At 49.0% G+C, this 16,656-nt stretch overlaps 1 protein-coding gene across 1 annotated transcript in view; it reads right to left on the bottom strand.

The window, feature by feature from the left end:
* Positions 1-3,169: 3,169 nt before the first annotated feature.
* Positions 3,170-16,656, bottom strand: part of ADRA1D (adrenoceptor alpha 1D) — a 41,898-nt gene continuing 28,411 nt past the window's right edge. Inside the window, exon 2 of the mRNA XM_027906298.1 lies at positions 3,170-4,692. Within this exon, the coding sequence (XP_027762099.1) occupies positions 4,124-4,692 (569 nt within the window). The 3' untranslated portion in view covers positions 3,170-4,123. The remainder of the gene's footprint in view (positions 4,693-16,656) is intronic.

Raw genomic sequence — 16,656 nt, 5'->3', positions numbered from 1 at the left:
CAAAAGCAAACAGTGGTCAAATTACATGTACATCACTGATGTATTCAGAGATGCAAAGGTATTTTTCAAGGTCATTCTCGATCCCTTCCATTCCGTGTCCCCAAATTCCCTGACGTATTTTTCAGCTCTGACTGCCATCAAATGTTGATCCAGTGTGTTTCTCCTTTTGGTTTTTCCTTTTGCCTTTCCCTTTCCTGTCTCAGATATGTATCACATATATATTTATAGAGATGTGTCTCATCTCTCTCTCTCTCTCTATGTATATATATACACACACACACATATATATATACATATATATAGATATATCTACACATACATGTAAGAATGGTTTGGGTGGGAAGGGACCTTAAAGACCATCTTGTTCCAACCTCCCTGGGACACCTTCCACTATCCCAGGTTACTCCAAGCCCCATCCAACCTGGCCTTGAACACTTCCAGGGAAGGGAAATCCACATCTTCTCTGGGCAACCTGTGCCAGGGCCCCCATCACCCTCACAGGGAAGAATTTCTTCCTAATATCTAATCATCTCTCTAGATGTGGCAGGTGCAACCATTTCATCCCTGAGATTGTCCTCTCCTGACTTGCTTTTATCACAAATTCATTTGTGTGGGAAAGACTATCCTTGTGAAAATGCAAAAAAAGTCTTTGAGAAATAGCCATGAGTGGATAATTTTCAGGTGTTTCTCCCTCCCTCCCTCCCTCCCTTCCTCATCCCCTACTGACCTTGTTTTAAAAATCAGACACAGCAACGCTTCACAGCAACATTTTAGACAGTTTTGTGCATGTATTTGGTACAAACAAACAAAAATATGTGCATTCTGTTCCATAGAGCTTACACTGATCTGACAGAACTCGGAACACAAAACAGAAATACTCTGGCTAATAAATACATCTGGGGATGAAAAATAAAAATCTATACATAAAAAAATTCCAACGTCTGCTAAAGAAAATGTACACTTATATACACGCTGTAAACAATAGTAATGCAACCCAACTGCAGTCCAGCTCAGGCTGACAGGGACCGTCCTTCCCCCGTGGACTTGGGAGAGTCCAGTGACATCAAAACTCATCAACACTTGGTTCCTTGAAGCAGCAAGGTCTGGCAATGCAACAGTGACATGGACCAAGTGCAGTGAGGTGAGATCTGCTGGAAAAACCAAGGTGCAGGTGCTTTGGGGAACGGCCTGTGGGGGCAAACTTGGAGAAACAGGGCCATTCCCTCAGCTGGTCACACCCTTGTGGGTCCAGAGATATCCGTGGGATCAGACCGAATTTACCTCCTGAAGGTCTGAGCCCGTGTTCTCAAACTTGGGAGAGTTTGGAAAAGTAAGGGATTCAAAGAGAAATGCTCAATTTTACAGACTTGGGTCATGTTTTGTATAAAATTGTTCCCCCACCCCGTGCCAGCAAAGACAGCGCTGTCTGCTCCCAGCACATCCCTACAGGAGCAGTCCCAGAGTCCAGTCCTGGCATTGCTTCTGCTGCAAGAGGCCAAATGAAATGGAGGCTCTGGGTTAGGTGAGAAACAAGTATTTTGCCTAAATGCAGCACAGCAGAGCTCAAGGCTTCCCTACAGCACCTTCTGGGGCATCTCTTGGGGCCAGATCAAGCTCAGTAAGTAAGTGAGATAGAGTTTGGGCATTTATGTTGTGTGTGTGTATGTGCACTTAAATATTTATCCTTGTTTTCTCCCTTGCAGGCGCGTAAAGAATTGGGATGGAGAGGCAGCAAACCTCCAGACTAATCTTTCTTTCCCTTCTGGGTGCTTTCAAGGGGCTGGAGGCTGTAAATGTAAATATTTCAATAGTGGAAGAAAAAATATATTAAAAAAAAAAAAAATCAGGGAGAAGTGTAAGCAATAATACCAACTCATTTATGGGAATGAACTGCTTGCCAGCATTTGCTGAATCTTCATTTATAGGAGGATGTTGGGCCATTTGTAGGAGAATGCCTCGTATTTTGGAGATGACCCATGTATATAATTACAGTAAAGTGTGTCTTTGTATCTCTCTGGTCATGGATGAACTGCCCCTTCCCTGGTCCCTTCTCTGCTACATCTCCAGTGCCTCCCATCAGGATCCCAAAAGCTCCCAGGAAACCAGTGGCACCTGCAGTCTTTACACTGCAAAATGACTTTCTGTGTCACCCCACCATCACTGCAGGGTCTCACTTCCCTGAAAAGCCAAAGATATAGGGGGAAAAAAGAGATGTCTTTCCCTAGAGAAATTCCCATGGGGTGTTGGGTCCCTGCTTTTTTGGGGTTGAATCTCTGGGTGGTTTTGCAGATGCTGGAGAACGTGATGAGTCTGGGTTCAGTGTAAATGCAGTGCTGCCCGTGTGCCTTGGTGGGATTTGCTGCTGGGAGGAAAATATTTGGACAAAATCTCCTGGTATTTGTGCAACAATTGGTCCAGTTTGGAGTCCTGCATCAAGTAAAGGGTGTTAAAGGGTGTTGAGATGGGGCCAACCCCAGATATCTTGTCTTGATATGCACTGCTCAAAAGACTAAAAAAATTAAAAGTCCAACTTTCTCTCTGTTTTGTTTAACTTCAAAGCGAGTGAACAGCAGAAAGAAAGGTGACATTCCCTCTAATGTGCCGAGGAGCCTTTCATCTTCCTTTGGCAGCCACCCTTGATTAGCTGCATGTGCTGTAGGCACTTTCATGAAAGACTCCTCATAGGTTTGGGGGACAGTGCTGATGTGGATGAGCTCCCACCCAGGACACATTCAGTGCCACGTTTCCACCTTTTGACTTCATGTTCCTGTTCTTTTAGTCACCTGGCCTGAGGTGCTGCACCTCAGACCCAGAATTCACCTCCATCACCTGCGTGTCTCCTGCTCACGGCTTAACCTCATGATCATTATCTGAAGCTTGACAAAACCAGCCTGGATTTTGAAACCAGTGCTTGCAACACAGGGCCAAGTAGAGTATGGGTGACCACCTTCTGAGTTGCCTGGTCGAGGTGGGCCTGTCATGGCCCCAACTCCCTGAGTGTCCCAGAGGAGACCACGGTGCCCTCCTGAGGGGTGCTCACACTCCAGGGCTGTGAGCAGGGAAAAAAACCCCAACCCTTACTGGAAAAAAAAAAAAAACCAACTTCCAGCACTCCCCTGTTCCAATGCCTGACCACCCTCTCAGTGAAGGCATTTTTCCCAATATCCAACCTAGACCTCCCCTGGCGCAACCTGAGGCCATTTCCTCTCGTCCTGAGTGAAGCTCCCGGGGTGCATTTTTATCCTGTGTTTTTTGAGAGAAACAACTAGAGCAAGAGGGGGACAGACGAGGTTGGGGATGACTGACACCAAAAGGAGCCAGTTTCACTCTGTATCACAGACGGATGAGCACTAAAGCAAGGGGGATTGCAAGTGTTTCACTGGAAGGTGAAATGGGAAATGCTTCACAGGCTGGAATTAGAGGAGAGAGACCTGCACACCCTGTGTACGCATCTGGGCTCCTCCTCTGGCCTAAAACCAGGTTATGTGGAAGGGGCAAAGCTGTGGTCACTGCAGAGGTGATGACTGAGAGCCAGGATCCCCCCGCTCTGCTTGGAAATACCCCGTCTGCTCATCCTCCAGAGCCAAGGGCTCGGCTGGAGGTCCTGTCCAGCCCTGCAGACCTACAAGCTCCCAACCCACCATCCAAAGGATCTGCTGCCAGCTGCTGCTCGGCAGTGTCCCTCCTGGATGCTGCCTCTGGGTGGAAACGTGACCACGTGGGCTAAGGCAGGGTTGGCATCTTTTGGGGTTTCATCTTTCCATTAGATTTCACAACGATGTTTTTAAGGCAAAGGAGACATCCTGGTTTCCCTTAATTGCACAGCTTCTTCCAAAGTCAAAGACAACCATCCCCTGGAGGGAGACAGCTCTTCTCCTAAGGCCATATCCACTCCACATCTTCCCCTCGTTAAAATGGGACATGCCACTGGCTCTTATTTGAGGAACCCATAATCCCACAGAAGGGGCTGAGCTCCACATGGGGGATTTTTGGATAACCTTTGGGCAACTGCGTTTTATACCTGATTGCTGCTTCCAGTCTGCCTGACAGACCCACAGGTGGTATCCCTCCACATTTCTGCTGGATACCTCTAAAGAAACCATCGACAGCTGTCCCAGAGGGTTCAAATATCTGTTTCTCTCAGCCCACAGCAGTCTGTTAAGTCATGGGTTTGATAGTCGATGGTTTCCGTGAAATCGTGAGGGATCCCAATAGAGACAGACTCCACCTCTGTTTTGTAGGTGGCTGTCACCCCCCCTTTGCTGGAGCCACCCCGGATTTTGTTAGAAAGGCTGTTCATCTTCTCCTTCAGCTGGGTGGACGCCGGCTTCTGGAAAGGAGTGAGCATCTTCCAGCCCTTGAAGCTGAGCGTTCGCCTCTTGCTGGCTCTCTCCTGGAAGGAGGAGTTAAATATGAAGGAGCTGTTCAGGGTGTTAATCCTGGGCCTCAGGTCTGTCTCAGAGTCCTGCACCGAGCTGTTGACAGAGGCCCCTCTCCAGTGGTGGTCGTAGACGCGCCAGATGGGCCGTCTCCTGCGGTGGCACTGGCACTTGAGCAGCCGGATGAACGCGCGCTTGAACTCCTTGCTGGAGCAGGGGTAGATGATGGGGTTCACACAGCTGTTGAAGTACCCCAGCCAGAAGATGATCTTGAAGACAATTTCGGAGGGCTTCAGAGACGGGAAGAAAGAGCCTTGGGAGAGATTAAAAGAAATACGGTTAGAGGAAGGGGAAGGGGGGCGGGAGCATGGGGGAGCGAGGGTGGTGGTGAATCCAACCTGGGAGAGGTGGAGGCGTGTGGAAGAGACTGGAGGTGTGATGGGTGGAGAGACACTGGAACGTGTTTCTCAGAGAAGCTGTGGCTGCCTCATCCCTGGGAAGTGTTCAAGGATAGGTTGGATGGGGCTTGGAGCAAACTGGGCTAGCGGAAAGTGTCCCTGCCCATGGCAGGGAATTGGAACTGGATGACCTTTAAGGTTTCTTCCAACCCCAGCTGCTCTGTGATTCTATGATTCCACTGTTAGGTCCTTGACTTGGAATGCCATTGTCACCAGAGGGAAGATCTGGCCTCTGCAGGATTGGAAGGCATCGACCCTGCAGTGATAATGATCCCAGAATCCCAGATTATGCTGAGTTGGAAGAGACCCACAAAGATTATCGAGTCCAGCTCTTAGCCTTGCACAGGACCATCCCCAAGAGTCACACCCTGTGCCTGAGAGTGTGATGGGTAATACTGTATTTTTGGCAGGACTCTCTTAGCCCCCACTGCAAGAAAAGTTGTTTGCTTTGCATGGATCAGTTCTTAGTGCCTGCCTCTTCCTACATATTGCCCTTCCACTGCAGCCTGAAAGTTTGGACACAGCCTGCCACCTGCACTGAGAGTAGAGCAACACCCCTTCAACTCCTCCACTTGTTCATTTTGGATCATCAGTGTCACGCACCCTCCCTTCAAATTCTCAGTCATGCTAAGGTGGGCTGTTAGCGTGGGCTCAGATAATATCCACTGCCACAAAGCACTGTCCCTCCCACTTGAAAACCCTTTTGCCCACCCAACCCGTATTTAGGTTTTTGTGGAGTTTCCCAGCAATTTTCTTGGCGGAAAAGCTGGAGATTTTTCATGGGGCCAGAAGATGTCAGTGTTGCTCCCACATGGCCTCAACACTCAGTATTCCCCACTCAGATCTGAAATAACTTTCTGAGTCAGCCTTAATTTCTTTTAATTTTAGCTCTGGATGACAAATCTTGCCATGTGACTGAGCGTTAATTTGTATTTTAGTAAATAACATTAACTCTGGATATCATTATTATTTTCCCTGAGCTAAGAAGCCTGGTGTCAAAACAGTAAAACAGGTGCCAGGAGCCAGAAATTCGTGACTGACACTGCATAAAAGCTCCCCAGGCTGTTTTCTGGAGGAAAACCATCATCCAGGAAACTCAGAGTGCTGGTTCCAGTAAAACTTCCTTCCACCCATCCCTAAGAAGTGGAGAAATTACAGCCAGAACTCAACATTAGGTATGTGGGCTGTTCCATCATGGGGACATGAGAGGAGACAGACAGATCCCAGCATTTTATGATGGTTGGGCAGGGAAAGCACAGAGGTGGCCATGAAGCTTAAACATCTGCTGAAGGCCAACCCCAGCCAGGCTGGAGTCCATGCTGGCCGCCAATATGTGCTGGAGGAGGCACTGGACAAGGGCAGGAAGCAGGAATGACATCTCTGTGCTGGGAATGCCACGGACTTCATGGAAATCAATGGCATTTGCAGCTTAATGAGCAGCTGCTGGTGGTGTAGTCAGTGGCTTTGAAGGGAGCAATAATCACAGAACCACAGAATGGTTTGGGTTGGAGGGGACCTTGAAGATCATCTCATTCCAAACCCCAGCCAGGTTGGATGGGGCTTGGAGCTGCCTGGGATGGTGAAAGGTGTCCCTGCCCATGGCAGGGGGGTGGTACCAGGTGATCTTTAAATCCCTTCCAACCCAAACAGTCCTATAATTCTGTGATGTTTTGATTCCACCTGGGGACCAGCCTTTACCCAGAGCCCTGAGCTCTCTGCAAGGCAATCCCTGGCTCTCAGCCCTTCAACATCGCATTGTCCCAGCTTGATCCTGCCGTAACTCCATGTGCTGGGGAGCAAGGCAGGTGAAGGACTTCACTAAACATGTAACCCTGCTCATTCCCTTGTCATGGTGACGTTTCATGCCTCAGTTTCCCCACTGCAGAAAGGGGCTAATTACCATGAACTCCTTCACAGTGCTGTTGTGAACCCTGTTCGAAGCACACTGGGTTCTCAGAGGAGCTTTTTTTTTAGCTTCAAGAGTGAGGAAAAGAAAACAAAAAGCTATGGTAACAAAGCAAATAAAAGAAGGGTCTCTTTTGAAATTCAGCTAGTAATTACTGCTTGAGCCAGGCTACTTAAGAGATTGGTGCTTGCTTAAACGGCCTGATGGTTGTTCAAATAATAACTTACACCCAGAGTTTAGCGGTCCATTGCACAGTTCAGCCTCTGTACTACCTGCTTTGTCTTTTGCATCCAGATACAAAACACAAATTGAATGGAAAGAGAAGCCGCGAATCGTCTGAATTTCAACTCTGGCCTGGTTTTCACCCGCCAGAACCCCGTGTACATCTGAAGACAAGGGGCTCATTACCATCCTCATTGCCATGCAAATCAGCGTGCCCCCTGCAAGGGACAGTGCCCTGAGTGCAGCCACAGTTTCCCCATCTCTGGGAGGGACAGAACCAGGCAGGGAGTCCTCAGAACAGCTCCTGGGCTGGTAAATTTGTACGGGCTCTTCTGATGTGCCCTGGGAGGCTGCACCCAAGGAGGGGCTGGGAGGTCTTATTTAGGGAGTGAGTAAAGAATGGAGGAAGCTGGCTCTTGCTTTCATGTACGTGAATATGCGACGACACTTTGAGGGAGGGAGTGTTTTTGGGCTGAGGTTTGTAAGAATTACTGTATAGGAGCATAAATGTTAGAATGTGTGGAAGGAAGTATTGAGTGGTGGACACTTGAAGAGCTCAGGAATCACAGAAAGATGTGTCCAAGGCCCAGAAATAGAAAACAAGAGTAAAAGATCAGGAACAGCAACACAGAGTGATGCACCAGCACTTTAACCTGATATCTCAGTGTAAGAGCACTTTCTGATGATCTGGCCCCGAAAGCATCAAAGCCAGAATAGGACAATATCAAAAAGACCAAGAAGAACAATTACTGTAGGACCTGTGGCACAGCAAAAGAGTGAAACCTGGTCTTGTTTCAAAGAGGAGCTCCTCCTACTCACTCAAAATCAGCCCTCTGGGCACCTCTCCTGGGCATCCAGCTCCACACTTCCTGGCAAAGCCTGGTGTCCTTTCCAAAGGAGGAGGCTGTGACACCCACCTTGGGGACATCCAGCCTCTGAGTGCTGTTGGTTTAGTGGGCACTGACACTCCCCACAGCATTTGTGCTGGGATCCAGCAACCTCCTGCCATGCTGGAGCACCTGAGATCCCAGAGCCCTCACAGGGAGAGGACAATGGAGACCTGGCTTGTTCCTGAACAGCACTGCTGTTTTGGAGGGTAGTGCTCTCAGCAGGGAAGCCTCCATCCAACCTAACCAAATCCAATACAGAGACAAGCTGGGGAGTAGGGACAGACCTCTGAGGTGCCCTTTCTCCACCCTGGCAGCCTGCCCAGTGATTCTCCCTCTCCTGGTGGATGGAGGATCCTGGTTGTGCTTCAGTGCAGGATGCTCCCAGGTAGGGTGGGATGCAGAGCCTCATCCTCTCTATTTTCCACTGCCTTGTGGGGAAGGCTCCATGTTGGCTTGTGGAGATCCTGCTGAGGACTTTGTCTTCTTCTCATAAATAAAAACTACAAATAACAATGCTGAGTGTTATTAAGTCCATTTGGGGACTTTATCCCTTTCATCATTTTATAAGGATCGTTTCACAACTTGGCAGAATCTGAATCCTAGTGATAGAGCTGGGTCTGAGCAAGGGTTGAAGATCCTGTTGTAACCCTGAATAATTATCATCAGGACCATTAAGAAATTAGGAAAGCTGCAGGTGAGCTCAGGGAAAGCCTGTTTGCACCGTGCAAAGTGACTGAAGTCACAGGTTTAACATGATCTGATGATTAAACTTTCTTTTTTTTGGTGGCTCAAAAGTTGAGGCAATGAAGGATGTGTTCATACTTTTTTCCCCTAGTTATTCCTGGTCACCCTGCTCATATCTGGGAAAGAAGCAGCCAGGTATAAATGTCTGGAGCCATGGGCATGCTCCCCAATGCTGTGACGTTGTGTAATGGGTGACTAGTGAATGCAATCTCTCCTCCACATATCCAAATACATATCCCATTTTTTTTTGGGCTGTTTGAGCTAGCACAATCTCATGATCTTTCCTTGCCTGCACTTCTCCACCCTGCCCTCCCCATGACTCACTAGAAGGTGATATCACCGGATTGTTTGGAGAGTTGCTGGTCCCAGTGTTCAGTGCTTAAAAAATAAAGCAAAACAAGAAAAAAAGACAAATTCACTAACGAAAATGGAGCCAGTCCAATCTAAATTCTGGCCCTGGCTCCCAGTGCACAGCCAGAATCCGTGAGCAGGCTTGCTCTCTGCTGCAGTTGGCAAGGGCATCTTTGTTTTAAAAGGTCCCTGCTTTACAGCACGTCCTGAAGGGTCCATGGCACAGAAACGCTGCAAACGTGAGAGCAGGTGGGAAAAACACAGTGGCAAAGTCGTGCCCCAGTGCTGTCCCACCGTGAACTTGGAACTGCGAGGACCAGCAGGGAAGTTCACGCTGGCAAGGGTGTTGCTGTTGCTCGGTGTGGACTTTGTATGAGAGATGGGCTTGGAAAGAAACAGCTTGTGGAGAGCTGGACCTTACAGGAGACAGTACCTTACATCTCACAGCACGTTGCTCAGCTGCAGCTGGAGGCTGTGGATCCTTAAAGCTGGTTGGCTGAACTCATGGAAAATAAAATCTGCCAAGTTGCCAATCAGTGTGTTCTTGAGTTAGGAAGCTCCAGAAACCCGTGTATAGGATTAGCACTGTGGTGGGGACAGGTGTCTCGTTGCTCGAGCTTCTCCTGAATGTGGCCTCAAAGACTCCGGAGGGGTTTAAAGACTCCCTCGGGATGTATCAGGAGCAAGCCGAGAGGATTGCAGTTGGTATAGGAAAAGCCCTGACACAGGAGGTACTGTAGCTGCTGAAGCTCACTCTGGGCTCTCCTGGCCAAAGAACAGAGTCATAAAATCACAGAATCACAGATTTGTAGAATGGTTTGGGTTGGAAGGGACCTTCAGGATCATGTGGTCCAACCCATCTGCCATGGGCAGGGATACCTTGCACTAGGCCAGGATGCTCCAAGCCTCATTCAACCTGGCCTTGAACACTTCCAGGGATGGGGCACCTACCACCTTCCTGGGTAACCTGTGCCAGTGTTTTACCACCCTCATTGTAATAAACTTCTTCCTTACATCTGATCCAAACCGAACCTCTGTCTCTTCCTTCTTTTTCTCTCACAAAGTAAACTAATTAAATCTATTCCAAAGTAATCATGAACTGCCCCTTTCTGCTCACTACCCAGGCGGCCTCTCTCCCTGCCAGCTCCTTCCCAGCCCTCTATGATGGATAATCCCTCTGATGCAGCTCTGAGCTATGGGGGAGTGGGCTGGATATCCGCAAGGATTTCTGCCTGTGTGTGTGTGACTGGGAGCCTCAGATTCCCACCAGTCTCTCCCAGCCTTCTCCCCCGCCCTCTGCTGACCACCTCTACTGGGTATTTGCAGGGCCCTTAGAGGGTTAACACCTCCCTGCAGCTGGTGGTGTGTCTTGGAGGGATGAGGGAGTTCACTGCCCTCCCAGGATGGATCCAAGAGCTGCTTGGCGCAGGGAGGGGGACAGCGTGTCCACAGCGGCTCCGGCGTTCTCCCTGGAGGACGATGGCGTTGGGATATCGGGTGGAATTCCTCAGGCCTGTGAGCCTTCCAGCCCACCCCACAAACAGTGTCACAGATAAGCAGCAGCCTTGCAGTGAAAGCCCAGATGAGCTGCCTGAGTGTCTCCCTGCGCGCAGGCATCGCCTGCCTGCTCCAATCCTGCACCCTGAGAAGAAAGGCAGGGAGAAGCCACCACTGCCCTGATCATTGCTGGCACTCTAGACTGTCCCAGTGTTGTCCCAGGCCATGCCAGAGCTCATGGTGGGGTGTGATACCTGGAGTGTGGGGTCCCCAGGGGGTGGGTGATAAGCCTGTGGTGTTCTGGGGACCAGGTTTAATCTGGGGTGGTTGAAAAGGCAGGAGGGATCATCCTGGGGGGTGTCAAGGGCTCTGAAAAACATCATCCCTCTCAAGCAGAATCTCAAAGTTGGGGTCTGAGCATGTTTTGCCTGTCTACAAGAGAAGGATAATGCAGCAGAGCCTTGTTCTCATCATTTGCTGGTCTAATCCGTGGCCCCCAAACCCGTCCCCCCACCTCCAGGAGTATGGTCCTAGTGATGTCTCCAAAGCTTTCCCCTAAGCTGCAGCACATCAGTAGGACTTTGAGTGAAATCTCCCTCCACTCCCCTCAAATCTCACACTGGAGCTTGTCTCAAGGCAATCCTGGGAATCTGGACCACTGGTGGGATCCATTGCCAGGAGGATGTTTCTGAGGCATCAAATTTCCTGAAAACTGTGGGGTCTCTCATGTGAATCACCCAACTAAATTCAGATACCTGAGCAGGTCCTTGGGCTCAGTGGTTTAGATGATGGATCTTGTGGTGAGAATGGAGTGATCCATCTCATCCTAAGTGAAAGCCTGCAGATGGATCACACCAGGCTTCAGATGATCCTGGCTCATGGGCAACCACATCATGGCAACCCAAGGTTACACCTGAACACCTGATGGATTTCACCCTTAGGGTATCTGGTTGTCTGATCCTCTCTCAGGAGCTTCCAAAGCTTCCCAATCATTTGTTTCTCTCCTGTGCAGGACAGGAGTTTCACCACTTGGGAGAATTTCACCAGTGAAGGGTGACAGTGAAGGGCCTCACAGATACATCTACACTATTACCTGTCAGAAACCTCGCAGGTAATTTCGAGTCTTGGACTGTGCACGGTGCTAATTCCTTTAGCATGATCCAGACAGACCCCTCCAGATAAATGTGGGCCAGGGAACACTTCACTCCAGAGACCACCCTCAAAAGAACATAAAGACTCCAATGTGCTGCCCCCCAACACTGCCCCAGCAGGCTCTGCACCCTTAACTACCTCCATATGCCCTTGTGCCACATCACAGGGCATGAAATGCAAAGCATCTGCTTCAGACTGCAGATCCACCCTGGTGGGCTCCCACACAACACCCCCTGCTCTTCCAGAGATTCACAACTCCACAGGAGAGTAATTATGTGGTAGGACCACGGGGGCACTGCATGGGGCACAAGACAGGCTTTGGGCAAGGTCCTACAAAGTACTTAGTCTGCTCTGGTCTGCTCTACAGTCCTTGTTCTGGGGGGTTGTGACCATAAACTGGCTTTTTTTCCCTTTTTTTTTTTTTTTTTTAACAGCATAGCTGACATCTAAGTAGTTAGCTTGATTCCTGAGCCAAGCGTAGCTAGACTTGCTGGATAGCACCGGGAATGTGCTTATGTGACATGATTATGGACAGGTGAGGGAGCTCAAAGAAGGTTCAGTCACAGAATCCTAGAATGGTTTCCTTTGGAAGGGAATATCATCTAAATATCATTCAGTTCCACTCCCTGACATGGGCAACTAGACCAGGCTGCCCTAAGCCCTGTTCAACCTGGCCTTGAACACTTCCAGGGATCCAGGGGCAGCCACAGCTTCTCTGGGCAGCCTGTGCCAGGGTCTCCCCACCCTCACAGGGAAGAATTTTTTTCTAATATCTAATCTAAATCTACTTCCTGTCAGTTTGAAGCCATTTCCCCCTGCCCTGTCACTTCATGCTCTGGTAAATAGTCTCTCTCCATCTTCCTTATCAGCTCCATTCAGGTACTGGAAGGCCAAAATTAGGTCACCCCAAAGCCTTCTCTTCTCCAGGCTGAACAATCCCAAATCTATTACATGCCATCTTTCCTGGGAAGGCACTGACCCCCCATTTGGGGACTCACAGCTGAAAGAAGCAGCAGTAAATCCCCAGAAGGTAATTTTATTCACTGCATCCTCCTTCCGAGGACCTGGATGTCCCACGCACTAAACTTTCCTTGCCCTGAATGGAATACACCATCTTCCATCTTTCATGAGAGACCTCTAAAGAAGAAAGCCATGCTTAAAACAGAGGAATAACTAAGAAATTGTGGCCTGATACTGCAAAGGGGTTGATACCACGGTCTGCAAGGGGATAAAGAGTCATAGTCACACTCTACTGAGGCCACACCTGGAACACTGTGTTCAGTCTTGGCCCCCACTATGCAAAAAAAAAAAGATGTGGAAAGGCTGGAGAGGGTCCAGACTGTGGATGATCCAAGCATTGGGAAGCTGCCATGTGAGGAAAGGCTAAGAACTGAGTTTACTAAGCCTTGAGAAGAGAAGGCCGAGGGGAGGCTGTATCACCGTGCAGCTACAGAGAGGTTGTGACTCCCTTTTCACAACAAGTCACATGGAAAAGATGAGGGGCAATGGGCACAACTCACCCCTGGGGATATTCCTACTGCACACAATTTTTCAGCATGACAGCAATCAGCCATTGGAATGATCTCCCCAGGGAAGTGGTGGATTCCCCAGTGTTTGGCACTGTTAAGATTCAGCTGGACAGGGTGCTGGAACATCTTGTCTGGACTGTGCTGTTGCCAAGAAAGGTTGGACCAGATGATCCCTGAGGTCCATTCCAAGCTGTGATTCTATGAGGAGTTTTTTCTGCTTCTTGACTTTTATCAGGAGCTCTGTGGACTCTGCTCAGGCAGGACAAGGAAGAGGAAAGGGAAAGAGATTTTGAAACCAGATCTAGACTTGGATATTGCAAACCGAGCTCACTCTATAATAAATCTTTTAATTGGTTAAGGCAATGCTTTCAGGAGAGAATCACAGAATGGTTTGGGTTGGAAGGGACTTTGAAGACCATCTAATTCCAACTGCCTGCCATGGGCAGGGACACCTTCCACTAGACTGCACAGAGGGCCTGATGGCCCCAAGCTTGGTGTTAGACATTGTCCTCTCAATGCCCTCAAACCAAGCTGTCCTTTAACTCACCTCAGCACTCCCCTGCCCTGGAATAGCCTTTTTAGCTGCTCGGTTCATCCTCCAAGAAGGGCTGGGAAGCAGATTCAGGGCATTCAGGCAGTGCTGAATAGAGCAGGGTCAGCAGGAAGATGGCCTTTGAAATTAGTCACAAAATTAAAGAGAAGACAAAGATGTAGGATTTTTACATCTGACTTTTAGTACAGACTCCCTTAGAGGTAATTTTTTTTTTTTTTTTTAGTGTTTCTTACGCTTGGGAAAGATAAATGTGCATCCAACTGCCTGTTCCTTAATGATTCACAAATAATAGCCTGACTGCAGCCCCCAAGGGGACTTGAAAACAAATCGTAGAATCATGAGACTCAGCAAAAGGACATAAATAAAACTAGGAAAAAAGGAGAAAAAAAAAAAAAAAAAAAAAAAAAAAAAAAAAAAAAAAAAAAAAAAAAAAAAAAAGGCAAGGATTGACATCTCCAAAGGGAGATATCAGGAAGGTCCTTATTTACCAGAAGCAAATGAAGAAAAAAAAAAAAATCTCCTGAGAGAAGGAAAAAAGTCAGGGTAACCAATTCACATGTCAAGAGCTCTTGTGTTGCTGTCTGAGCAGAAAGGAGACTGGAATCCATGTGCTGATGTGAGAGACCACAGCGAGATTCCTGCCCGGATGGTTCAGCAGAGGAAACACGCTCGGGGCAGCCTCTAAAAAGAAAATTTCCATCTGGCTCGGGATGTGAATGGACACAGTGGCCTTGTGGGGTTGCTAGGTTCCCTCCAGGGCAATGCTAAGCTTGCCATTGGAGACACTCAGAGAGGAGCATTCCCGTGGCTCTCCGATCCCCCAAGCGGGAGCATCCCGAGCGCGACGCTCGCGCTGCGTCCGAGGTTGGGGGGTCTCTACTCTGCACGAGGCGCCTCTGGGTACCACAGCCAGGATGATCAGCCCTCAGGGAAAGGGAAGCATTCATGGGAGAGCTGAATGACGCCGTCTCTGCCGGTGTAAGACGCGAGTAGAACGTCTCCTGGGCAAAAACACAGCCACAGGCATTGATTTTACACAGGCAGATAGTGGTAGGACAAGGGGAAATGTTTTTGATCTAAAAAAGGAGAGATTTAGATCAGTTGTTGGGAGGAAGTTCTTTCCTCAGAGGGTGGTGAGGCTCTGGAACCAGTCGCCCAGAGGAGCTTTGGATGCCCCATCCCTGGAAGTGTTCAAGGCCAGGTTGGATAAGGAACAACCTGGTCTAGTGGAAGATGTCCCTGCCATGGGCAGGGGATTAGACTAGATGGTTTTTAAGGTCCCTTCCAACATAAACCATTCTGTCATTCTCTGAAAAACTGTTAATCCTCATTTTTTTTTTGCTGCCTGGCTGCCTTGCACTCTGGCTGTCCATGAATCATTTACCAGGCCCTCATGGACTATCAAGATCTGGCAACCACTACTGTTCTAGACTACTTCTTGCATTTGTTGACAGTGACCTTTTGTGGTGAGCCCTCCAACCACCTTCTGCCTTTAACAGCTTCCCTAAACCTCCTTTTGCAAGGAACTGCTGTTCCTCAGTGACTGCTGCAAACAGAAGCCTGGCTTCCACTCACCTCCAAGATAAAATGTCCCTTTTCTATCAAGCTGCCTCTTCCACTCTGGTTAGAAACACTGGGAATGAGCGTTTTTTTCCCCCAAACAAAAGAGTAAGCTTGAGGAATCCTGTCGGAAAGGAATGGTGGGGAATGGTTCTCAAGCAATCCATCCAAGTCTTGGAAAAACCACTGTGTTTGCTGGGTCGGACCCAAGACTTCTCTTTGTTTTTCCAACTCAGAAGTTCTTTTCTCTGCACTTGGTTTTCTAAGAATGTGAACTCACCCGCCCTGTCCTGTTTACAAGCTCGTAAATATGTAGATCAGATCTGGCTGCAGGGTAGGCCTTGGAAGGGCTGAATCCTGCTGGGAACACATGGCATTCCATGTACAGCGAGGCCAGATCTGAGCAGCGCAGAGGAAAAAGGCAATTTTTCATTGGGCCCAACTCAACTCAGGAGAAAAATCCTTACCCAGAACGTGACCCCAGACCTTAATTTACAGCTCAGGGTGAGCAGAACTCACCTTGGACGGGTGAGTGTTGCCAGGACCTGAACACAGGCGACACCACTGAGCTGGGAAAAATGACACAGTGGAAGGTTTACTGATTGCTGGGAATTCTTGGTGGCTCCCAGCCTGGAGAACCTTCCAGTGGCGGGATTGTCAGCGCTTGGAAAGCACGCTATCGAGGGGAAGTGTGGGAGCTTCCTCAGCACATTTCCACCGTGCCAGCCCCGAGGACATTCTGTTTCTCTCAGAACTGGGCAGACAGCACGTCACTGGCCACGGAGCCTGGCACTGCAGCCCGTGCCCCCCCTGCCAGCCCTGCTGGCTCTGAGGGATCCTGACCAGCACCCTCCAGAGAGCCGAACCGCCGGACACGGGCGCTGTGGCGTCACGGAGGAAAGGGTGGGGGAGAAAGGATTGGGGGGGGGGTAGGGGTGAGGTTGATATTTCTAGCTCTGATGAAAAATTGTGACCGGTTTCACAGGCTCAGGAGAGGCTGTTTGAGACCAGCCAGGCAGCCAACTTCTGGTTTCTTTTCAGGCTCGGAGGGGAAAATCCTCCTCCGACGCCTGCCCTGTTTCCGCGCTCGGCTCCAAGGCACAGCCCTTTTGGCTTCAGCTTGCATGGAAAAATCCACAGTTTCTCATCGCTCGCTTTCTCTTTCTTTATGGTTTTTTTTTTTTTTCTGCATCAAGACGAAAACTTTAAAAAAAAAAAAAAAAAAATCGCATTTCCGTCTTCTCCCCCAACCTGGAAATATTCAGGGGAGATAGCAGAGAGTTGGTCTGTGTCGCCCCAGGCACTTTTCAGCTGATATGAAGCTCTGAAAACACGGCACTTCAAAAAGAGACATTTTCCCCCCTCTCAGAAAACAATGGGTCAGTGGAACAGGGCTCCAAAAATATAACAGGAGT

The sequence above is a fragment of the Empidonax traillii genome, unplaced genomic scaffold, assembly GCF_003031625.1.
Source record: "Empidonax traillii isolate 1590-97213 ecotype Southwest subspecies unplaced genomic scaffold, ASM303162v1 scaffold1273:size490713, whole genome shotgun sequence".
Lineage (NCBI taxonomy): Eukaryota > Metazoa > Chordata > Aves > Passeriformes > Tyrannidae > Empidonax > Empidonax traillii.
This window is presented reverse-complemented; position numbering and strand designations above follow the sequence as displayed.